This window comes from Amblyraja radiata, chromosome 2 (genome assembly GCF_010909765.2).
Source record: "Amblyraja radiata isolate CabotCenter1 chromosome 2, sAmbRad1.1.pri, whole genome shotgun sequence".
Lineage (NCBI taxonomy): Eukaryota > Metazoa > Chordata > Chondrichthyes > Rajiformes > Rajidae > Amblyraja > Amblyraja radiata.
This window is the reverse complement of record NC_045957.1, coordinates 117,004,715-117,029,092: the sequence shown is the minus strand read 5'-3', so window position 1 is coordinate 117,029,092 and position 24,378 is coordinate 117,004,715. Positions and strand designations below refer to the sequence as shown.

General features: G+C 49.3%; 1 protein-coding gene across 4 annotated transcripts in view; it reads left to right on the top strand.

The window, feature by feature from the left end:
• The window catches only part of carmil1 (capping protein regulator and myosin 1 linker 1), a 320,941-nt gene that overhangs the window by 276,648 nt on the left and 19,915 nt on the right, over window positions 1-24,378 (top strand). For all 4 annotated transcript variants that reach the window (XM_033014174.1, XM_033014166.1, XM_033014169.1 and 1 more), the window contains 4 exons: window positions 2,587-2,798; window positions 4,281-4,387; window positions 9,972-10,404; window positions 22,857-22,935. In XM_033014174.1, the coding sequence (XP_032870065.1) occupies window positions 2,587-2,798; window positions 4,281-4,387; window positions 9,972-10,404; window positions 22,857-22,935 (831 nt within the window). The remainder of the gene's footprint in view (window positions 1-2,586; window positions 2,799-4,280; window positions 4,388-9,971; window positions 10,405-22,856; window positions 22,936-24,378) is intronic.

The following is a 24,378-nucleotide window of genomic DNA, read 5'->3' as shown; positions in this document are numbered from 1 at the left end:
AACTCTCTGTGTGAAAAAGTGTTTCCTCATCTCCATTCTAAATGGCTTACCCCTTATTCTTAAACTGTGGCCCTTGGTTCTGGTCTATCACAACATCGGGAACAAGTTTCCTGCCTCTAGCGTCTTGAATGGTGGTGCTGGCTCGAAGGGCCGAATGGCCTACCTCTGCACCTATTTTCTATGTTTCTAAATAGTTTGTTAGCTTCGATGAAAAGACCAGCCATAGTCGGCCAGAACCTGTACCCCAGGATGCGAATAACATGTACCAGAGGGCATTGCTTTCAGATGTCGGGGGAAAAGTTTAAATGGAACACCGGGCCTGTACTCGCTGGAGTTTAGAAGGGTGAGGGGGAACCTTACTTAAACTTACTGAATAGTGAAAGGCTTGGATAGAGTGGATGTGGGGAGGATGTTTCCACTAGTGGGAGAGTCGAGCAGTTGAGGTCACAGCCTCAGAATTGAAGGACGTTCCTTTAGGAACGCAATGAGGAGGAATTTCTTTCGTCAGAGAATGGTGAATTTGTGGAATTCCTTGCCACAGAAGACTGTGGAGGCCAGGTCAGTGGATATATTTAAGGCAGAGGCAGATAGATTCTTGATTAGTAAGGGCGTCAAGGGTTATGGGGAGAAGGCAGGAGAATGGGGTTAGGAGGGAGAGATAGATCAGCCAGAGATTATCTCCAAAGATGCTGCCTGTCCATCTTCGGTTTAAACCAGCATCTGCAATTCCTTCCTACACATCTCGTCTGCTCCACTGCAAAATCTCCTCGAGGTACGCTTACTTTGAAGGAGTTTTCCACCTCTCTCCGACGAGAGTTCTGCAACATCCCCTCTCAATGCTCCCCCTCTGTGGTTCCTTCTTGCTACATTTTCCATGATCTCCACTCCCTTTGATGTCTCCTTCTCACACCTCACACTTCCTTATCCCTCTATCTCCCCCACCATCTCCCATGACTCTCAGTCTGAGGAAGGGTCTCGACCTGAAACGTCGCCCAATCCTTCTCTCCAGAGAGGCTGCCTGCACCGCTGAGTTACACCAGCACTTTGTGCCTATCTTATATCAGTCATGATTGAATGGCGGTATAGACCTGATGGGCCAAATGGCCTAATTCTGCTCCTATCACTTATGAACATGAACTCTATGAAATAGAGACATAGAAAGATAGAAAATAGGTGCAGGTTTGTAGGTTAATTGCCTTGGGTTTGTAATCTGGGTTCTAGTGTAAATTGCCCCTAGTGTGCGTGGGGAAGTGTTTATGTGCGGGGGTTCGCTGGTCGGTGCGGACTCATAGACATATAAACGTAGAAAATAGGTGCAGGAGTAGGCCATTCGGACCTCCGAGCTAGCACCGCCATTCAATATGATCATGGCTGATCATCCAAAATCAGTACCCCGTTCCTGCTTTCTCCCCATATCCCTTGATTCCATTATCCCTAAGAGCTAAATCGAACTCACTGGAGTTTAGAAGGATGAGGAGGGATCTTATAGAAACATAAAATTATAAAAGTACTAGACAAGCTAGATGCAGGAAAAATGTTCCCAATGTTGGGCGAGTCCAAAACCAGAGGCCACAGTCTTAGAATAAAGGTGTAGGCTATTTAAGACTGAGGTGAGAAAAAACTTTTTCACCCAGAGAGTTGTGAATTTGTGGAATTCCCTGCCACAGAGGGCAGTGGAGGCCAAATCACTGGATGGATTAAAGAGAGAGTTAGATGGAGCTCTAGGGGCTAGTGGAATCAAGGGATATGGGGAGAAGGCAGGCACGGGTTATTGATTGGGGACGATCAGCCATGATCACAATGAATGGCGGTGCTGGCTCGAAGGGACGAATGGCCTCCTCCTGCACCTATTTTCTATGTCTCTATGTTTCTAACTCTCTTGAATACGTCCAGTGAATTGGCCTCCACCTGCCTTCTGTGGCAGAGAATTCCAATGCTTAGGAATTGACAATAGACAATAGGTGCTGGAGTCGGCCATTTGGCCCTTCGAGCCAGCACCGCCATTCATTGTTATCATGGCTGATCGTCCCCAATCAATAACCCGTGCCAGCCTTCTCCCTATATCCCCTGACTGCTATTTTTAAGAGCCCTGTCTAGCTCTCTTTTGAAAGCATCCAGAGAACCTGCCTCCACCGCCCTCTGAGGCAGAGAATTCCACAGACTCACCACTCTCTGAGAAAAAGTGATTCCTCGTCTCCGTTCTAAATGGCTTACTCCTTATTCTTAAACTGTGGCCCCTGGTTCTGGACTCCCCCAACATCGGGAACATGTTTCCTGCCTCTAGCGTGTCCAAGCCCTTAACAATCTTATATGTTTCAATAAGATCCCCACTCATCGTTCTAAACTCCAGAGTGTACAAGCCCAGCTGCTCCATTCTCTCAGCATATGACAGTCCTGCCATCCCGGGAATTAACCTTGTAAACCTACGCTGCACTCCCTCAATAGCAAGAATGTCCTTCCTCAAATTAGGGGACCAAAACTGCACACAATACTCCAGGTGTGGTCTCACTAGAGCTCTGTACAACTGCAGAAGGACCTCTTTGCTCCTATATTCGATTCCTGACCTCCATTTATTGCTTGGTGCAGAGATGGAGTTTGACTTGGATAAGGCCCTAAAGGACATCCCGGTCCACTACGAGGACTCCACTCCTGGCTCGAGCGTTTACAGCAAGCTGGATCGGTACTCACGGCCCAGCAGTATGATGAATGAACTCCCCTCTGATGAAGTGAAGAAGCTGGAACACTATACAAAGTCCAGACCCAAGAGGAACAAAAAGCTGCCGCCGAGCAAGACTGCCGTAAGTCATTTTGAGTTTGTCAAACCTACGCTTCAATCCGCTTGCTTCTTATGGCAGAGTAGACTTGGAAACATAGAAACGGGGAACACAGGTGGAGGTCTGTGCATTAATTGCCTTGGGTCTGTATGCATGGTCTAAGTGTAAATTGTCCCTCGTGTGTGTAGGGTAGTGTTAATGTGCGGGAGATCACTGGTCGGTGCAGGCTCATAGACATAGAAGCATAGAAAATAGAAACAGGAGTAGGTCATTCGGCCCTTCGAGCCAGTACCGCCATTCATTGCGATCAAGGCTGATCATCGTCCCCTATCAATAACCCGTGCCTGCCTTCTCCCCATATCCCTTGATTCCTTTAGCCCTAAGAGCTAAATCTAACTCTTTCGTGAAAACATCCAGTGATTTGGCCTCCACTGCCTTCTGTGGCAGAGAACTCCACAGATTCACAACTCTCTGGGTGAAAAGGTTTTTCCTCATCTCATTCTTATATGGCCTACCCCTTATACTTAATCTCTGACCCCTGGTTCTGGACTCCCTCAACATCGGGAACATTTTTTATGCTTCTAACCTGTCCAATCCCTTAAGGATTTTAGATGTTTCTCTCTCATCCTTCTAAATTCCAGTGAGTACAAGCCCATAGGCTTTATGGGCCAAATGGCCTAATTCTGCTCCTTACGGCCGGCACGGTGGGGCAGCGCTAGAGTTGCTGCCTCACAGCGCCAGAGATCCGAGTTCGATCCCGACTACGGGTGCTGTATGGGTACGGAGTTTGTACGTTCTCCCTGTGACCTGCGTGGGTTTTCTCCGAGATTTTCGGTTTGCTCCCACACTCCAAAGACGTGCCGGTATGTAGGTTAATTAGTTCAGTAAAATTGTCCCTGGTGTGTGTAGGATAGAGTTAAGAGCCTGTCCCACTTACGCAACCTTTACAGGCGACTCCCGGCACCTGGTGACCAGAAAGATGCTACGACTCTTTGGAGACCTCTCACGACCATAGGAGACCTCTCACGACCACCTCTCCTATGGTCGTGAGAGGTCACCCGCGACATGTGGCCAAGGGCCGCCTGTATGGTCGTGAGAGGTCACCCGCGACATGTCGCCAAGGGCCGCCTGTATGGTCGTGAGAGGTCTCCTAAGGTCATGAGAGGTCTCCAAAGGGTCGTAGCGTCTTTCTGGTCACCGCTGAATTATCAACATTGAAAATTTCGGCGACCTCTCACGGGTGCTGGCAGTCGCCTGTAAAGGTCGCGAAAGTGGGACAGGCCCATTAGTGTGCGGGGATCGCTGGTCGGTGCGGACTCGGTGGGCCGAAGGGCTTGTTTACGTGCTGTATCTTTAAACTAAACCGAACTAGTGCACTTGGTTACTAATACTGTTGACAAAGGGTGGGGGGGGGGGGGGGGGGCCATCAAGATGGTTCGGAGTGACGATGACTATTTGGACACATGGTCTATGTTTCTGAATTAAGGACAAGTTATTTTCCCGTAGCTCTCGGCCACAGAGTGTCCGGAGCCCGAGCAGAATGGCCTTACGGATCGAGTGGATGAGGGAGTGGACGAGTTCTTCAACAAGCGGATCACGCGCATGGAATCCAAGTAAGTCTTCAAGAGTAGAGGGTGCCGGGGGGGGGCAGGGGGCAGTCTGGAGGAGGGTCTCGACCCGAAACGCCACCCATTCTTCCTCTCCAGGGATGCTGCCGGTCCCGCTGAGTTACTCCAGCATTTTGTGTCTGTCTTGGGGTTTTCTCCGAGATCTTCGGTTTCCTCCCACACTCCAAAGACGTACAGGATTGTAGGCTAATTGGCTTGGGTAGTGTAGTTTGGAGAAACAGTGCGGAATCAGGCCCTTCGGCCCACCGAGGCTGTCTGTCTTGCAATGAAGCATTCTTGCATGGGAAGAAGGGGCGGCAGGGTGATGCAGAGGTAGAGTAGCTGCCCCACAGCGCCAGGGACCCGGGTTCGATCCCGACTACGGGTGCTGTCTGTACGAAGTTTGTATGTTCTCCCCGTGACCACGTGGGTTTTCTCCGGGTGCTCCGGGTTCCTCCCACACTGGTCGGTGCGGGCTCGGTGGGGCTGCAGTGCCTGTTTCCGTCCTGCGGCTCTAAACTAAACTAAACTAAATTGCATCCTGTCTAAACCTTTCACACCATGATATACCCAGTCAATATTAAAATCCCTTGCTATATGACAACTGTGTTTGACCTGTAGCTCTCTGCAATCTCCTGGCATATTTGTTCTTCTAATTCACGTTGACTATTTGGGGGCCTGTAGTGCAGGTTGCCAACTTTCTCACTCCCAAATAAGGGACAAACGGTCAAAATAAGGGATAAATTCCCGATGGCAATTCGTTGACCGACTCGGCTGTGGCTGGGTGAATGATGAGTTGGCCCGGGTGCTGGACTGCACACAAAGACCAGCCGGCGGGCCAGCTGAGGAGTTTTGGCCCGGGCGCCGGACTTTGCGCACGACGTTGTGCAGCCCCGGGCCAAAACTCCTCCGCTGGCCCGCCGGCTGGTCTTTGTGTTCTGCTGCACGGCCAAAGTCCAGCACCTCATCCAACTCGTGAACCGATGTTCGGCCATGAGAAGGAGGGGTGGTGGTGTCTGCGGTAAGCGAATGTCCGAAGGTCAGACAGCTGGCCGGGCTGCCGACTGACGGGGCCACGGGCGAGGCGCTGCTGCTGCTGCTGCTGCTGCTGCACTCCATGGGCTGCACTACGTCGGGACGGGTGAGGCGGGGCCGGACGCGGCGCTCCGACCCGACAGTCCCCTCGACCCGAGTTGTAGCAGTCAAATACGGGACAAGGGCGGTCCCGTATGGGACAAACCAATTTAGCCCAATATACGGGATGTCCCGGCTAATACGGGACAGTTGGCAAACCGACCTGTAGTGTTAATGTCCGGGGATCGTTGGTCGGTGCCGATTCGGGAAGCCAAAGGGCCTGTTTCCGTGTTATATCTCTAAACCAAACGAAACTGCGCTAAACAGTAGATTGTGAATATTAAATATGTGAGCAGACAATTGAGATTTACAAGTCACTGACTAAACATCAACTACAGGCGCTGCCTGTACGGAGTTTGCACGTTCTACCCGTGACCGCGTGGGTTTTCTCCGCGTGCTCCGGGTTTCCTCTCACACTCCAAAGACATGCAGGTTTGTCGGTTAATTGGCTTCTGTAAAAGTCGTCCCTATGCATGTCAGATACAACTAGTGTGTGGGGCGACTGCTGGTCGGCACGGACTCGGTGGGCCGAAGGGCCTGCTTCCACGCTGTATCTCTAAACTAAACTGAATACGGATCAGTAAGATTGTAGCCATACACAAGTACACTCCCTGGTTAAGTAGAGAATGCACAGAAACAGCCCACTAAGTCCATGTGTAAGAGTCACCGGGGTTTGCCACCATTTTGCCACCAAGTGTGAGGTGCTACATCTTGGCAGGACAAATCAAAATAGTACGTACATGGTAAATGGTAGGGAATTGAAGAATGCAGGTGAACAGAGGGATCTAGGAATAACTGTGCACAGTTCCCTGAAAGTGGAATCTCATGTAGATAGGGTGGTAAAGAAAGCTTTTGGTGTGCTGGCCTTTATAAATCAGAGCATTGAGCATAGAAGTTGGGATGTAATGTTAAAATTGTACAAGGCATTGGTGAGGCCAATTCTGGAATATGGTGTACAATTTTGGTCGCCTAATTATAGGAAGGATGTCAACAAAATAGAGAGAGTACAGAGGAGATTTACTAGAATGTTGCCTGGGTTTCAGCAACTAAGTTACAGAGAAAGGTTGAACAAGTTAGGGCTTTATTCTTTGGAGCGCAGAAGGTTAAGGGGGGACTTGATAGAGGTCTTTAAAATGATGAGAGGGATAGACAGAGTTGATGTGGATAAGCTTTTCCCACTGAGAGTAGGGAAGATTCAAACAAGGGGACATGGCTTGAGAATTAAGGGACTGAAGTTTAGGGGTAACATGAGGGGGAACTTCTTTACTCAGAGAGTGGTGGCTGTGTGGAATGAGCTTCCAGTGAAGGTGGTGGAGGCAGGTTCGTTTTTATCATTTAAAAATAAATTGGATAGTTATATGGACGGGAAAGGAATGGAGGGTTATGGTCTGAACGCAGGTATATGGGACTAGGGGAGAATACGTGTTCGGCACGGACTAGAAGGGTCGAGATGGCCTGTTTCCGTGCTGTAATTGTTATATGGTTATATGGTTATATATGGTTATCCCAGCTGTAGTTGGCCATAAAGGCCTGTTGCGGCCGTCACCTCCGTGTGGATCGTCCCACCTACCGTCGTCCCTCTCCTCACGCTTATTCTCATAACATGATAATAGACATTAGACAATAGGTGCAGGAGTAGGCCATTCGGCCCTTCGAGCCAGCACCGCCATTCAATGTGATCATGACTGATCATCCCCAATCAGTACCCCGTTCCTGCCTTCTCCCTGACTACACTATCTTTAAGAGCCCTATCTAGCTCTCTCTTGAAAGTATCCAGAGAACCGGCTGCCACCGCACTCTGAGGCAGAGAATTCCACAGACTTACAACTCTCCGTGAGAAAAAGTGTTTCCTCGTCTCCGTTCTAAATGGCTTACCCCTTATTCTTAAACTGTGGCCCCTGGTTCTGGACTCCCCCAACATCGGGAACATGTTTCCTGCCTCTAGTGTGTCCAAACCCTTAATAATCTTATATGTTTCAATAAGAAACCCTCTCATCCTTCTAAACTCCAGAGTGAACAAGCCCAGCCGCTCCATTCTATCAGCATATGACTTCAAGAGAGATTTAGATTTAGCTCTTAGGTCTAACGGAATCAAAGGATATGGGGAGAAGGCAGGAACGGGATACTGATTGTGGATGATCAGCCATGATCACATTGAATGGCGGTGCTGGCTCAAAAGGCCAAATGGCCTACTCCTGCACCTATTTCCTATGTTTCCATGTGCTTAGTAGCTGACGTCTGTTGATCAGGAGAAAAAAAAACACCTGCAGATGCTGAGAATCCGAATTAGAAACCAAGAATGCTGGGAATATTCTGCAGGGCAAGCAGCATCTATGGAGAGAGAAGCAGAGTTAAGGTTTCAGGTTGTTGACCGATTAATTGATTGAAAAATACAGCATGGAAACAGGGCCTTCAGCCCAATGAGTCCATGCCGACCATTGATAGTTAGTTGAAGGTAGACAAAAGTGCTGGAGAAACTCAGCGGATGCGGCAGCATCTATGGAGCGAAGGAAATAGGCAACGTTTCGGGCCAAAACCCTTCTTCAGACTGATTAGTTGGTTCGTTTAGTCAGTTGGTTTAGTTTATTGTCACGTGTACCGAGGTACAGCCTTTGTTGCCTGCTAACCAGCCAGCGGAAAGACAATACATGATTACAATCGAGCCGTTACAGAGTACAATACAATACAATACAATACAATACATCAATGAGTACAGATACATGATAAGGGACTAACGTTCAGTGCAAGGTAAATCTAGCAAAGTCCGATCAAAGATAGTCCGAGGGTCATCAATGAGGTTGATAGAGGCTCAGGACCACTCGCTGGTTGGTGGTAGGATGGTTCAGTTGCCTGATAACAGCTGGGAAGAAACTGTCCCTGAATCTGGAGGTAATCACCCATTCACACTATTTTACATTGTCCCACTTTCACGTCCGCTCAGGACAATTAACCTACAAACCCGCACGTCTTTGGGACGTGGGAGGAAACTGGAGCACCCGGAGGAAACCCACGCGGTCACAGGGAGAAATTGCAAAGGCCACACGGACAGAGAGTGGATGCGAAAGAGGGATAAGATAGCACAAGTGTGAGCGGGTGATCGCTGGTCGGCGAGGACTCGGTTGGCCGAAGGGCCTGTTTCCATGCTGTATCTTTCAGTCAATCAGTATAGTGTAGAGGAAAGGTACACAAAAATGCTGGAGAAACTCAGCGGGTGCAGCAGCATCTATGGAGCGAAGGAAATAGGCAACGTTTTGGGCCGAAACCCTTCTTCAGACTAGTGTAGAGGAAGCCTTGATTACTGAACATGGCGGATAAGTTGGAGGTCATAGGGAAGATTTTGTTTAGTTTAGTTTTGAGAAACAGCATGGAAAAAGGCCTTTCACCCACTGAGTCATTTAGAAACATAGAAACATAGAAAATAGGTGCAGGAGTAGGCCATTCGGCCCTTCGAGCCTGCACCGCCATTCAATATGATCATGGCTGATCATCCAACTCAGTATCCTGTACCTGCCTTCTCTCCATACCCCCTGATCCCTTTAGCCACAAGGGCCACATCTAACTCCCTCTTAAATATAGCCAATGAACTGGCCTCAACTACCTTCTGTGGCAGAGACATTTAGGACTGAGTTGAGGAAAAACTTTTTCTCCCAGAGAGTTGTGAATCTGTGGAATTCTCTGCCACAGAAGGCTAATTTACCGGATCTATTCGAGAGAGAGTTAGATTTAGCTCTTTGGGCAAACGGAATCAAGGGATATGGGGAGAAAGCATAAACGGGGTACTGATTTTAGATGATCAGCCGTGATCGTATTGAATGGTGGTGCTGGATCGAAGGGCCGAATGGCCTACTCTTGCACCTATTTTCTAAGTAACTATGAGTGCGCCGACCAGCAATCACCCTTTCACTAGTTCTATCCTACAAACTAGGGACAATTTACAATTTATAGCAAGCCAATTAGCCTACAAATTAGTATGGGTTTCAGGGGGTTATGGGAAGAAGGCAGGAGAATGGAGTTAGGAGGGAGAGATAGATCAGCCATGATTGAATGGTGGAGTAGACTTGATGTGCCGAATGGGCTAAATTCTGCTCTTAAAGAATTTGCTCTCGTAGTCAGCGGGATGGCTGAACATGTGGTGGGCAGGGACTCGGCCCAACTTGCCCCAGCTACACTAGTCCCACCTGCCTGCGTTTGGTCCACATCCCTCCAAACCTGTCCCATCCATGTACCTGTCTAACTCGTTTCTTAAATATTGGGATAGTCCCAGCCTCAACTCCCTCCTCCGGCAGCTTGTTCCACACACCCACCCTCTGTGTGAAAAATCTACCCCGCGGATTCCTATTAAATCTTTTCCCCCTTCACCTTGAACCTATGTCCTCTGGTCCTCGATTCCCCTACTCTGGGCAAGAGACTCTGTGCGTCCACCCGATCGCTAACTCTCATGGTTTTTGCGTTTCAGGAGGCTCTCGCTGCGGAGCTCGGACTCTCTAGATGCCGCCGGTGAGTCGGACGACAAGAAGCGGAAGGACTCCAAGAAGAGCAGCTTCCTCAACCTGATCAAGTCGCGCTCCAGCAAGGCGGAGCGGCCCCAGGCGGCGGGGGTTGCCGAGGAGCCGTTGTCGCCCAGAGGCGGGGCCAAGGGCCCGGCCGCTGCCACCGACCTCGGCAGGAGGGACTCCAGGCTGGCGGAACAGAACGGCGGGGCCGAGCTCTCCGAGGGACACAAGACGCCAGACGCCGCGGAGCCCGTGCTGGAGGAGGCGGGGAGGACGGAGAAGGTGGACGGGAAAGGAAGTCCGCAAAGCAGCCGGTGGTACGGGGTGCAAGTGATGGGCAGCGGACTCCTGGCAGAATTCAAGGCCAAGCAGGAAAAGCGGGCCGCTGTCCAGAAAGTGAGTAGGCCTCCTAACTTGAGGAAGGACATTCTTGCTATTGAGGGAGTGCAGCGTAGGTTCACCAGGTTAATTCCCGGGATGGCGGAACTGACATATATGATGAAAGAATGGAGCGACTGGGCTTGTATACTCTGGAATTCAGAAGGATGAGAGGATATCTTATAGAAACATGTAAAACTATTAAGGGATTGGACAGGGCTAGATGCTGGAAACTTGTTCCCGATGTTGGGGGAGTCCAGAACCGGGGGCCACAGTTTAAGAATAAGGGGTAAACCATTTAGAACGGAGATGAGGAAAAATCTTTTCACACAGAGAATTGTGAATCTGTGGAATTCTCTGCCACAGAAGGCAGTGGAGGCCGATTCTCTGGATGCTTTCAAGAGAGAGTTAGATAGGGCTCTTAAAGATAGCGGAGTCAGGGGATATGGGGAGAAGGCAGGAACGGGGTACTGATTGGGGATGATCAGCCACGATCACATTGAATGGCGGTGCTGGCTCGAAGGGCCGAATGGCCTACTCCTGCACCTATTGTCTATTGTCTATGTATCTATAACCCGTTACGTTATATATTTGTCCTGGCCTACAGTTATCTTGTGTCTGTGCAACGTGGATTATTTGATTGTAATCATGTGTAATCTTTCCGCTGACTGGTCAGCACGATGCTAAACAGCTATTCACTGCACCTCGGTACACTAGACAAAAGTATTGGCTTCACTTTAATAGTCTTAAGAAGTTTAACACTCTGTGTTGTTTGCCTGGGGCGGCACGGTGGCGCAGCGGTAGAGTTGCTGCCTCACAGCACCAGAGACCCCGGTTCGATACCGACCACGGGTGCTGCCTGTACGAAGTTTGTACGTTCTAACCCAAGACCTGCGTGGGTCTGAAGAAGGGTCTTGACCCGAAATGTCACCTAATTCCTTCTCTCCAGCGATGCTGCCTATACCGCTGAATTACCCCAGCTTTTTGTGTCTATCTTGGGTTTTCTCCGAGATCTTCGGTTTCCTCCCACACTCCAAAGACGTATAGGTTAATTGGCTTGGTAGTTTAGTTTAGAGATACAGCGTGGAATCAGGCCCCTTCGGCCCACCGAGTCCGTGCCGGCCAGTGATCCCCCACACACTAACAAACTCCTAAGCACACAGGGGGCAAGTTAACATTTTGTACCAAGCTACAAACCTGTACATCTTTGGAGTGTGGGAGGAAGCCGAAGATCCCGGAGAAAACCCACGCAGGTCACGGGGAGGACGTACAAACTCCGTAGAGACAGCACCCGCAGTCAGGATCGAACCCGAGTCTCTGGCGCTGTAAAGCAGTAACTCTACCGCTGCACCACCGTGATGTCCATGTATTGTCTTTCCGCTGACTGGATAGCACGCAGCAAAAACTTTTCACTGTACCTCGGTACACGTGACAATGAACTAAACTCAAACTCAGAGTATTGGGTCTACTTGCTACTGTACGGAGTTTGTGCGTTCTCCCTACATGGGCTTTCTCCGGGTGCTCCGGTTTCCTCCCACACTCCAAAGTCGTGCAAATTTGTGGACTAATTGGCTTCTTATGAATTGTAATTTGTCCCAAGTGTGTGAAGGATAGTGTTGGTGTGCGGAGACCGCTGGTCGGCCCAGACTCGGCACACCGATGGGCCAGTTTCCACGCTGTATCTCTGAACTAAACTAAAGTACTTCTGCAAAAAAACTGATGATATTGATGCAGGGTGCGGGGGACAAGTACTGGGAAGATTTACAAAGATTATGATGTCAGAAATCTGAACATGTATCAAAAAACAATGAATAGACAAGATATTTAATCGGACTTGACGGGCATTACCTTGCACTAAACATTATTCCCTTTATCATATACAGTATCTAACACACTGTGGATGGCTCGGTTGTGATTTCTGCTGACTGGTTAGCACGCAATGTAAGCTTTTCACTGTACCTCGGTACACGTGACAATTAACTAAACTAAGTAAACTAAACTCCCTTGACAAAGAGGTGATGTAATGGAAGTTTTTTAAATTATGTTGCTCTGATAGAGGGTGGTGGGTATATGGAACGAGCTGCCAGAGGTGGTAGTTCTCGCTGTCACCACGTGGGTTTTCTCCGGGTGCTCCGGCTTCCTCCCACATGCCAAAGACGTGTTGGTTTGTAGGTTGATTGGCTTCGGTAAACTGCCTCGAGTGTGCAAGTCAAGTCAAGTCAAGTTTATTCGTCACATACACGTACGAGATGTGCAGTGAAATGAAAAGTGGCAATGCTCGCGGACTTTGTGCAAAAAGACAAACAAACAAACAACCAAACAAACTACAAACAGAATCATATATTCTTTTACATATTAAATATTGTGGGCGGAAGGAAAAAGGTTCAGTAAAGTTAGGCCCTGGTGAGATAGGAGTTTACAGTCCGAATGGCCTCTGGGAAGAAACTCCTTCTCAACCTCTCCGTTCTCACAGCATGGCAACGGAGGCGTTTGCCTGACCGTAGCAGCTGGAACAGTCCATTGCATGGGTGGAAGGGGTCTCCCATGATTTTATTGGCTCTTGGCTCTGATTGTGTGCAGGATGAGAAAGTGGGATCACATAGAACAAGTGTATGGATGGTCGATGATAGGCGTGGATTCGGTGGGCCGAAGGGCCTGTTTCCATGCTGTATCTTTGAAACTGAAAGCTTGGAGTCCTCCGTGCAGCCAAAGGCAGTCCACAGTTGATTAATTGAAAGATACTTCTTCTTCCTATCGAGCGCACACACAAGATTAGGAGTTGTTCAGCCAGAGCTGAACACACTTCTCGGCATCTGCATACAATGGTGTCTGTCTTGTCGCTTCTTGTGTGTGGTGGTGGAAAGATTGGTGGAAACTGGGCCGCGACGTGAACGCTCTTTCCTTGACCCCAATTGAAAGATTAATGAACCTCAGTTCATCGTTGAGGTTAGTGCTGCGTAGTAATTCAATAGCCTGATGGTTGTTGGGAAGAAGCTGTTCTTGAACCTGGTGGTCACGGTTTCAGACTCCTATACCTTTGTCACACAGCATGGAAACAGGCCCTTCGGCCCAACTTGCCCACACCGGCTGACAAGTCCCATCTACACTAGTCCCACCTGCCCGCGTTTGGTCCATATCCCCCCAAACCTGTCCTATCCATGTACCTGGCTAACTGTTTCTTAAATCTTGGGATAGTCCCAGCCTCAACTACCTCCTCTGGCAGCTTGTTCCATACACCCACCACCCTTTGTGTGAAAAAGTTACTCCTCAGATTTATTTTCCCCTTCACCTTAAACCTATGTCCTCTGGTCCTCGATTCCACTACTCTGGGCAAGAGACTCTGTGCGTCTACCCGATCTATTCCACTCATGATTTTGTACTCCTCTATTAGATCCCCACTCATCCTCCTGCGCTCCAAGGAATAGAGACCCAGCCTGCTCAACCTCTCCCTATAGCTCAGACCCTCGAGTCCTGGCAACATCACAGTAAATCTTCTCTGTACACTTTCAAGCTTGACAACACCTTTCCTATAACACGGTGCCCAGAACTGGACACAATACTCTAAAGTCTCATTCTGAAGAAGGATCTCAACCCGTAACGTCACCCATTCCTTCTCTCCAGTGATGCGGGTAGTGAGTTACTCCAGCATTTTGTGTCTATCTTCGATTTAAACCAGCACCTGCAGTTCTTTCCTACACAATACTCTAAATGCAGGGCCGAAGATGTCCTGGTCGGGTTGCTCCTAGGCCTGGCCAAGCTGGCCATCCGCCAGTCACGGCGCCTAGCGGAAGAGGGCTTTGCCCGAGACAGATGCTTGCCCCTTTAACGGGGTTACGCCCGCGCCCGGGTGGTGTGAAAGAGGGAAGTGTTCTTTGTATCATAGTTTGTAATTCAATGTCTGAATAGTTTGGTGATTCTGTAATATGGTGGTGGGTGTATCACCATGGCTTTATATTTTTTTTTTGGGGTTTTGTATCGTGTTGGCATTTAAATCAATTATTTTTTGACACCAAAAAAACTTTAAATGCAGCCTCACCAACGTCTTATACAACTGCAACGTGACCTTCCAACTTCTACACTCAGAACCTTCTTTGCTATAGTAGGAGTGAAATGAGAGCGTAGTGGTGTGGAGAGTGTTGACTTTTCAGTGTCCTATTGTTTATTGATGTGTAACAGAAAATCGCAAGACCCGGTGAAAATGGTGCGTTCTTTAATAATCAGTATGAGCTCTCTGCTTCCTGCACGTCTGACATGCATTTTAGCAAGGGTTTTGTGGAGGGCTGATCAGCAAAGTAAACCAGTGGAATCAAGGAAGAGACGAATAGGCTAAAGAACAATTGATTGTTGGTTGTTGATTGATCTTTATTAAGTGCCCTGTTTTATATATATATATATATATATATACATATATAAATATAAATGCGTTGAGGAAAGGGACCCAATGGGTCCCACTTGGTCTGGTATGAATATAAATGTGGATGTGTGTGTATGTAAATATATGCCTGTCAGCCATCAAATCTTGGATGCAACTCAACTTCCTTAAATTAAACAGTAACAAAACAGAATTTCTCCTCATTGGCTCCAAATCAACACTTAACAAAATTAACAACCCCACTCTCACTATTGACGGCACCACTGTCTCCCCACCTCCTCAGGCCCGCAACCTTGGCGTGATCTTTGACTCAACCCTCTCCCTTGAGCCTCACATCCGCCATGTTGTCAAAACATCATTTTTTCACCTCCGCAACATCGCCAAAATCAGACCCTCTCTCACACCCCCCGCTGCTGAAAGACTCATCCATGCCTTCATCTCCTCCCGACTGGACTACTGTAACTCTCTTCTCTTTGGCATTAATTCCAGCAACATCAACCGACTCCAACTGGTCCAGAATGCAGCCGCCCGACTCATTACCCACACCAAATCCTGGCACCACATCACCCCAGTCCTCAAAGAACTTCACTGGCTTCCCATTTCCCACCGGATCATCTACAAAATCCTGGTCCTCACCTACAAAGCCCTAAACCACTTGGCCCCCCCTTATCTCACTGACCTCCTCTCCCCCTACCAACCCTCACGGTCCCTCAGATCCATTTCAGCCGGTCCCCTCTCCATTCTGAAATCCAACCTCTGCACTTTTGGAGACAGAGCCTTCTCCAGGGCAGCTCCCAGGCTCTGGAACTCCCTCCCACAATTGATCCGAACTTCTGAGTCCCTCACCATCTTCCAGTCCCGCCTCAAGACCCATCTCTTCACCTCTGCCTATCCTTAGTCCCATGTCCCCCTCCCCTTTGCATCTCTGTCTTACTGCTCTATTTTGTTTTGTTCTTGACTCACCATGTAAAGCGACTTTGAGTCCTTGAAAAGCGCTATACAAATAAAATGTATTATTATTATTATTATATATGTATATGTGTAGACACAAAATGCTGGAGTAACTCAGCGTGACAGGCAGCATCTCTGGAGGAAAGGAATGGGCGATGTTTCGGGTCGAGACCCTTCTTCAGACTGATGTCAGGGGAGGGGGCGGGACAGAGATAGAATGTAGTCGGGGGCAGTAAGACTCGTGGGAGAACTGGGAAGGGGGTGGGGATGGAGAGAGAGGGAAAGCAAGGGCTATATGAAGTTAGAGAAGTCATTGGGACGTAAACTACCCAGGCGAAATATGAGGTGCTGTTCCTCCAATGTGCGCTGGGCCTCACTCTGACAATGGAGGAGGCCCAGGCCAGGTCAGATTGGGAATGTTAGGGGGGAGTTGAAGTGCTGGGCCACCGGGAGATCAGGTAGGTTAAGACGGACTGAGCGGAGGTGTTCAGTGAATCAATCGCCGAGCCTGCACTTGGTCTGAAGTTGACACCTGGAACAGCGGATGCAGTAGATGAGGTTGGAGGAGGTGCAAGTGAATATGTGTATACAGTATATCTCCATATCTATATATATATGTCTGGATATATGTGTGTACATTGAAGGTAGACACAAAATGCTGGAGTAACTCAGCGGGACAGGCAGCATCTCTGGAGAGAAGGAATGGGGGACGTTTCAGGTCGAGACAAGTGTGTACATTGTGTGTTTATGCTATGTGTTATACATTATATATATTATACATATGTGTGTGTACGCATATGTGTGTATCTATATGTATGCACACACATACGTTCTCTCCGTGATCGTGTGGGTTTTCTCCGAGATCTTCAGTTTCCTCCAAAGACGTACGGTTTGTAGGTTAGTTGGCTTGGTGTGTGTAAATTGTCCCGAGTGTGTGTAGGATAGTGTTAATGTGCGGGGATCACTGGTCGGTGTGGACTCGGTGGACCCAAGGGTGCTGTATTTCTAACCTGGAGCATATATATATACCCCTCCTATCTCTACTATATTTCTTAACTATATTACTAAAAGTCTGATCTTGACTGCTTTTGGCCCACTGTGGCCCGATTTACGAGAGAACACCGCCACCTACGGCCGTCATTTTTAGCCACCTCGCTCAGAGCCCGCCTCCGCATTCCGGGACCAGAGGATTTTTCTCATTGGTGTAAAATCAGAGATATATTAATGTTTTTTTTAAATTCCTCATTCTCTCTGCTGCCCCTGCTGGAGGGATGGGGAGGGACTATAAAACCAGGAAGTGGTGTGCCTCACTCAGTCTCTGCAAGATGGAGTAAGCCAGAGGGTCACGTCTCTCTGAGCTCTGAATAACACTGAACACATGTCTACTCAACTGCGAGTCCCCTTAATGTGGTTTGAAAATGAAAATGTGGATGGTTTGAAGTAAAAAGGCACTGCCTGCAAATGGTTGTTTGGGTGCTTTGGCTTGAAGTTGAAGGGCACTACTTACTGCAAATGGTGGTTTGGGTGCTTTGGCTTAAAGTTGAAAGGCACTACTTACTGCAAATGGTGGTGTGGGTGCTTTGGCTTGAAGTTAAAAGGCACTACTTACTGCAAATGGTGGTTTGGGTGCTTTGGCTTGAAGTTAAAAGGCACTACCTACTGCAAACGGTGGGTTGGGTGCTTTGGCTTGAAGTTGAAGGGCACTACTTACTGCAAATGGTGGTTTGGGTGCTTTGGCTTAAAGTTGAAAGGCACTACTTACTGCAAATGGTGGTTTGGGTGCTTTGGCTTGAAGTTGAAAGGCACTACTTGCTGCAAATGGTGGTGTGGGTGCTTTGGCTTGAAGTTGAAAGGCACTACTTACTGCAAATGGCGGCTTATGTGGTTTGGCTTTAAGTTAAAAGGCACTACTGCAAATGCACTTACTTCCTGTGTGCACTTTACATTGATTTTAGATAAAACGCTACCACTTACGGCTGTGAGTTTTGGCCATCTTACTCAGTCCCCCTCCGTTCAGCAGGTGCAGAGAATTCTTCCCATCAATGAAAAATAAAAGTGTTATTAGTGTTTAAAAAATGTTGAGAATCTCTATCCTGTCAATCACGCCATGAAGGCCACACCTTTTCCGGTGGGAGGGGGGAAGGGTTATAAAACCCGGAAGTGTGGGTGTGGCTCAGATGGGGGAGGGAGAGGTCACGACTCTGTCTGAGCTGTGAATCAACTGAACACTCTGAATGTCTACTGAACTGTAAGTCTGGTGTTTTGTGTGGTTTTATGGTGGTTTCACCCTGCATGAAATGGTATGAAGCTGCATTTGATTTTGGTGGCCTTGCACCCTGCTTGAAATGGAATGAAACTTGCACCCTGCTTGAAATGGAGTTTCAAGGAATAGCCATGAGTTAACTGCCAGCCCACCAGCCGTGAGTGAGCTGCCAGCAGATCAGGCTTGAGTGACTGAGCTGCCACCCCAAGAACCCATACCAGCACTCCAGAAAGCCCCTACCCCCCCCCCTGGCCACCAATATTGGAATTGGTGGAGAGGTGGAATATTGCGTCGGGGGACCAGCCCTCCCTTGTGAGCATGGGACCCATGGCCACTTAGTCTAGTTTTTATATATATATATATATATATATATATACTGTATCCACACACAAGGTTGGGGGGGGAGGGGGGGCAGTGTGGAGTTAAAGGGGGAAGGAGGTAGTGGGGGAAGGTTATGCAGTGACCTAGAATTGGTGAATTCAGTGCCATTACATTGGAGGTGAGGAGAGATGGGAATTCACCTTCATTAGTTCTAGGAGCAGAATTAGGCCATTCGGCCCATCAAGTCTACTCCGCCATTCAACCATCTCTCCCTCTCAATCCCATTCTCCTGCCTTCTCCCCATAACCCCGACACCCGTACTAATCAAGTCAATCTCCGCCTTAAAAATATCCGCTGACTTGGCCTCCACAGCGTTCTGTGGCAATTTGATCACTCGTGTGCCGGACAACGGATAGCTCGCCGTTGGCTTCCATCGTCGTCCAACATGTTGACAGAATTGAGCGCCCGACGCGTCACTGAGTGCATCGTGTCGTCGTTTCCGGTGATCGCCACGAGGAGGCTTCTGTCATGATCCCCTCTGTGGCAATGAATTCCACAGATTCACCACCCTCTGACTGAAGAAATTCCTCCTCGTCTCTTTTCTAAAGGTACATCCTCTTACTCTGAGGCTTTGACCTCTGGTCCTAGACTCTCCCACTGGTGGAAACATCTTCTCCACATCCACTCTATCCGGGCCTTTCACTATTCTGTACGTTTCAATGAACCCCTCATCCTTCTAAATTCCAACGAGTACAGGCCCAGTGCCGTCAAGCACTCATCATGTGTTAACCCACTCATTCCTGGGATAATTCTCATAATTTTCTTCTGGACCCTCTCCAACGCCAACACATCATTCCTCAGACATGGTGCCCAAAATTGCTCACAATACTCCAAATGCGTTCTGACCAGCACCTTATAGAGGTACAGAAACGTCACCCATTCCTTCTCTCCAGAGATGCTGCCTGTCCCGCTGAGTTACTTCAACATTTTGTGTTTTTCCTCAGCATGACATCACAGTTTTTATATTCTAGGATCCATGACAGCCCGTGTGTGTTATATCATCTGCTTTTGACGTCTTTTATCCGGGCAAAATTCAGTGTCAAATCCCGGTGTCCCACATCGGCCTATTCCCTCTCCCTCCATTTTTCACTTAACTTAGTTTAGTTTAGAGATGCAGCGCGGATACAGGCCCTTCAGCCCACCGAGTCCGCGCCCACCAGCGGTCCCCGCACATTAACACCTTCCTACACACCCTTGGGGACAATTTTACGTTTTCACCAAAGCCAATTAACCTACAAACCCGCACATCTTTGGTGCGCGGGAAAAACCCACGCATGTCACGGGGAGAACGTACAAACTCCGTGCAGACAGCACCCGTAGTCGGGATCAAACCCGGGTCTCTGGCGCTGCGAGGCAGCAACTCTACCGCTGCTCCACCCTGCCGTCCCTGTCAATGAAGCAAGTGCCCTTGAATACCCAACAGGGCTCCAATCAGTCTGCCAGCTATCCCTTCCCAAGGCAGCTCCAACAATGAATCAACACGCAATGCTCTTTCCCTTCTAGCCAAGGGCCTTTGCTCAATTGGTGTTTGGTTACAATCGATGCTGAGTACACTATCAATTCCGAATTAGTTGTGTTATATTTTCCCCTTGTTGCTCATCCTTTAACCCATTGGGCACCTGCGCCTGCTCTTTTGATTCAGTGTTTTATTCCTTCATTCCTAATGCCTTTAGTTTAGTTTAGTTTAATTTAGAGAGACAGTGCGGAAACAGGCCCTTCGGCCCACCGAGTCCGCGCCGACCAGCGATCCCCGCACATTGACACTACCCTACACACACTAGGGACAATTGTATTACATTTATACCAAGTGAATTAGCCTACAAACCTGCCATCTTTGGAATGTGGGAGGAATCTGAAGATCTCGGAGACAACTCATGGGGAGGACGTACAAACTCCGTACAGACAGCATCCCGTAGTCGGGATCGAACCCGGGTCTCTGGCGCTGTGAGGCAGCAACTCTACCGCTGCGCCTCCGTGCCCCCCACAGGCAAATGACGATGATCGTTGAACATCGTAGACTGCTAAAGTGAAACCAATACTTTAGTTTATTGTCACGTGTACCGAGGTACAGTGAAAAGCTTTTTTGCTGCGGGCTATCCAGTGGGCGGAAAGACAATACGTGATTACAATCAAACCATCCATGGTGTACAGATACTGGATGAAGGGAATAACATTTAATGCAAGATAAAGTCCAGTAAAATCCAATTAAAGATAGTTTGAGGGTCTCCAGTGAGGTAGATAGTAGCTCGACTCCACTCCCTGATAGTGATAGGATGGTTCAGTTGCCTGATAACAACTGGGAAGAAACTGTCCCTGAATATGAAGGTGTGCGTTTTCACACTTCTGTACCTCTCGCCCCATGGGAGAGTGGAGAAGAGGGAGCGATCAGGGTGAGACTGGCCCTTGATTATGTTGCCGGCCTTGTCGAGGCAGCGTGAAATGTAGCTGGGCTAAATGGAAGGAGATGCAACGCCTGTCCCTAAACCTCCTTCCTCGTCTCTGTCCCGGGACCCAGACTGTCCTTTCAGGTTCGGCAAAGGTTCACTTGCACCTCCTCCAACCTCATCTACTGCACCTGTTGTTCAAGATGTGGACTCTTACACATCGGCGAGACCAAACGTAGACTGGGCGATCGTTTCGCGGAACACCTTCGCTCAGTCCGCCTGAACCTACCTGATCTCCCGGTGGCTAAACACTTTACTTCTCCTTCCCATTCCCACACTGACCTTTCTGTCCTGGGCCTCCTCCATTGTCAGAGTGAGGCTAAACGCAAATTGGAGGAACAGCATCTCAAATTTCACATGGGCAGCTTACAGCCCAGTGGTATGAATATTGATTTCTCTAACTTCAAGTAACCCCGGCATTCCCTCTCTCTCCACCCCTCCCCCATCCGTGTCACACCAGCTTCTCGTTCTCACCCAGCAAACAGCTGACCATGGCGTTTCCTTTACCATTGTTACTATTTTGCATATCTCTCATTCATTTGTTCCACATCTCTCTGCATCATCGTCTGTATCTCTTGTTTCCATTTTCTGTGACTTTCAGTCGGAAGAAGGTTCTCGACCCAAAACGTCACCCATTCCGTCTCTCCAGAGATGCTGCCTGTCCCGCTGAGTTACTCCAGCATTTGGTTTCTATCTTCAATGGAAGGGAAGTTGCTTTGGGTGATACCAAAAGTCCCCAAATTAGTGTTTTCACCAAAGCCCGGGCCCCGCACTCCATCTCCCCGGGCCCCGCACTCCATCTCCCCGGGCCCCACACTCCATCTCCCCGGGCCCCGCACTCCATCTCCCCGGGCCCCACACTCCATCTCCCCGGGCCCCGCACTCCATCTCCCCGGGCCCCACACTCCATCTCCCCGGGCCCCACACTCCATCTCCCCGGGCCCCACACTCCATCTCCCCGGGCCCCACACTCCATCTCCCCGGGCCCCGCACTCCATCTCCCCGGGCCCCGCACTCCATCTCCCCGGGCCCCACTCTCCATCTCCCCGGGCCCCGCACTCCATCTCCCCGGGCCCCACACTCCATCTCCCCGGGCCCCACACTCCATCTCCCCGGGCCCCACACTCCATCTCCCCGGGCCCCACACCCTCTCTCCCCGGGCCCCACTCTCCATCTCCCCGGGCCCCACTCTCCATCTCCCCGGGCCCCACACTCCATCTCCCCGGGCCCCGCACTCCATCTCCCCGGGCCCCACACTCCATCTCCCCGGGCCCCACTCTCCATCTCCCCGGGCCCCACACTCCCTCTCCCCGGGCCGTACACTCCTTCCCCCCGGGCCCCGCACTCCATCTCCCCGGGACCCGCACTCCTTCTCCCAGGGCCGTACACTCCCTCTCCCCGGGCCGTACACTCCCTCTCCCCGGGCCCCACACTCCCTCTCCCCGCTGCGGAAACAAAGATCCGATCTTTGACCGGAAGCAAGATTGCGGAACAAGATGGCGGAGCAAGATGGCGGGGGCTGGTTGCTAAAATGGGTCATATAATCACCCATGAATCCGCCCATGAGCGTACTACACGTTTGCGTGAGTGTAACCCATCTTGCTCCGCTATAAGATCTTTGGTTTTCACAGCCTGCAGAATCTTTGGTTAAGTTTTGTTGAGTTTGGTATTATTGTCACGTTTACCGAGGTACAGGGGAAAGCTTTTGTTGCGTGCGAACCAGTCAGCGGAAAGACAAGACGTGATCACAATCGAGCCGTTCACAGTGTAAGGATGTGCTGTAGGAGTAGCGATTTAAGAGTGTGTAAAGATTAAAGGGTGTAGAGCGATTGTAACATGTTGCCGATGTTGGAGGAGTCCAGAACCAGGGGCCACAGTTTAAGAATAAGGGGTAGGCCGTTTAGAATGGAGATGAGGAAACACCTTTTCACACAGAGCGTCAACATTAAGTGTTGAGCCTCTACATTGGAACTGCACCTTCAAGGACATGGAGCTATTAAGGAACTGGTTTGATTGTTTGAGCGCTAACATTTTTCCTGTAATTTTGGTGTCCTTTCAGAAACTAGAAAACGAAGCAGGAAATAAGGAATTTCATGAGAATTTGTCAAGTGCCGACCAAGTGGATGAAACGGGAAGAGGTGAGTTCAAGTTAGGAAAATTTAGACGGGTGGACACAAAATACTGCAGTAACTCAGGCCGGCACGGTGGCGCAGCGGTAGAGTTGCCTCACAGCGCCAGAGACCCGGGTTCGATCCCAACTATGTTCGGAGTTTGCACGTTCTCCCCGTGACCTGCGTGGGTTTTCTCCGGGTGCTCCGGTTTCCTCCAACACTCCAAAGATGAACAGGATGCAGCTCAATTGGCTTGGTATAATTGTACATTGTCCCCAGTGTGTGTGTAGGATATTGTTAGTGTGCGGGGATCGCTGGCCGGCACAGTATTGGTGGGCCGAAGAGCCTGTTTCTGAGCTGTATCTCTAAGCAAAACTCAGCGGGTCAGGCAGCATCTCTGGAGAAAATAAATAGGTGACGTTTCGAGTCGAGATCCTTCTTCAAGTTGAAGCTCTGAGTCTGAAGAAAGGTCTCAACCCGAAATGTCACCTATTCCGTTTCTCCAGTGGTGCTGCCTGACCCGCTGAGTTACTCCAGCATTTTGCGTCTATCTTTGTTTACAACCAGCATCTGCGGTCCCTTCCTACATATTTGGACAGGTACGTGGATAAGACGGTTTTAGAGGGATATGGACCAAGCGCTGGTAGGTGGGGCTAGTGCAGATGGGACATGTTGGTCGATGTGGGCAGGTTGGGCTGAAGGGCCTGTTTCCACACTGTATCACACTAAGTTTAATAAAGCAAATCCTGAGGATGTGTATGCTAAGATTGCACACCAATGTAAAACAGGTACGTTCATTATTGCAGCACACAACGGTAAACATTTTTTGTGTCGGAAGGAACTGCTGATGCTGAAGATAGTCACAAAAAGCTGGAGTAACTCAGCAGGTCAGGCAGCATCTCAGGAGAAAATAAATAAGTGACGTCTTGGGTCGAGAACCTTCCTCAGAATATTTTTCATTAGATTGTTGTGCCTAGTTTATTTGGGCAACTTTATAAGACTTTGGCTCGGCTGTATTTGTAGTGTTGAGTGCAGTTTAGTTTAGTTTAGAGATACAGCACGGAAACAGGCCCTTAGTCGGGATCGAACCCGGGTCTCCGGCGCTGCATTCGCTGTAAGGCAGCAACTCTAGCGCTGCGCCACTGTGCCGCCCCATTTACCAGAAGGACGTGGAGGCTTTGGAAAGGCTGCAGTGAAGGTTTACAAGGATGACTCTTGTATTGGGGGATATTAGCCACAGGGAATGGTTGAACGGTTTTAGAAGAGGCTGATTAGAATGATGTGTAGGAAGGAACTGCAGATGCTGGTTGACACCGACGATAAACACACACAATGCTGCGGTAACTCAGAAGGTCATCCCTGGAGAGAAGGAATGGGTGACGTTTTGGGGTTGAGATCCTTCTTCTGGATTAGAAGGTGTTAGCTAATAAGGGGAGGTTGGACAGACTTGGATTGTTTTCTCTGGAATGC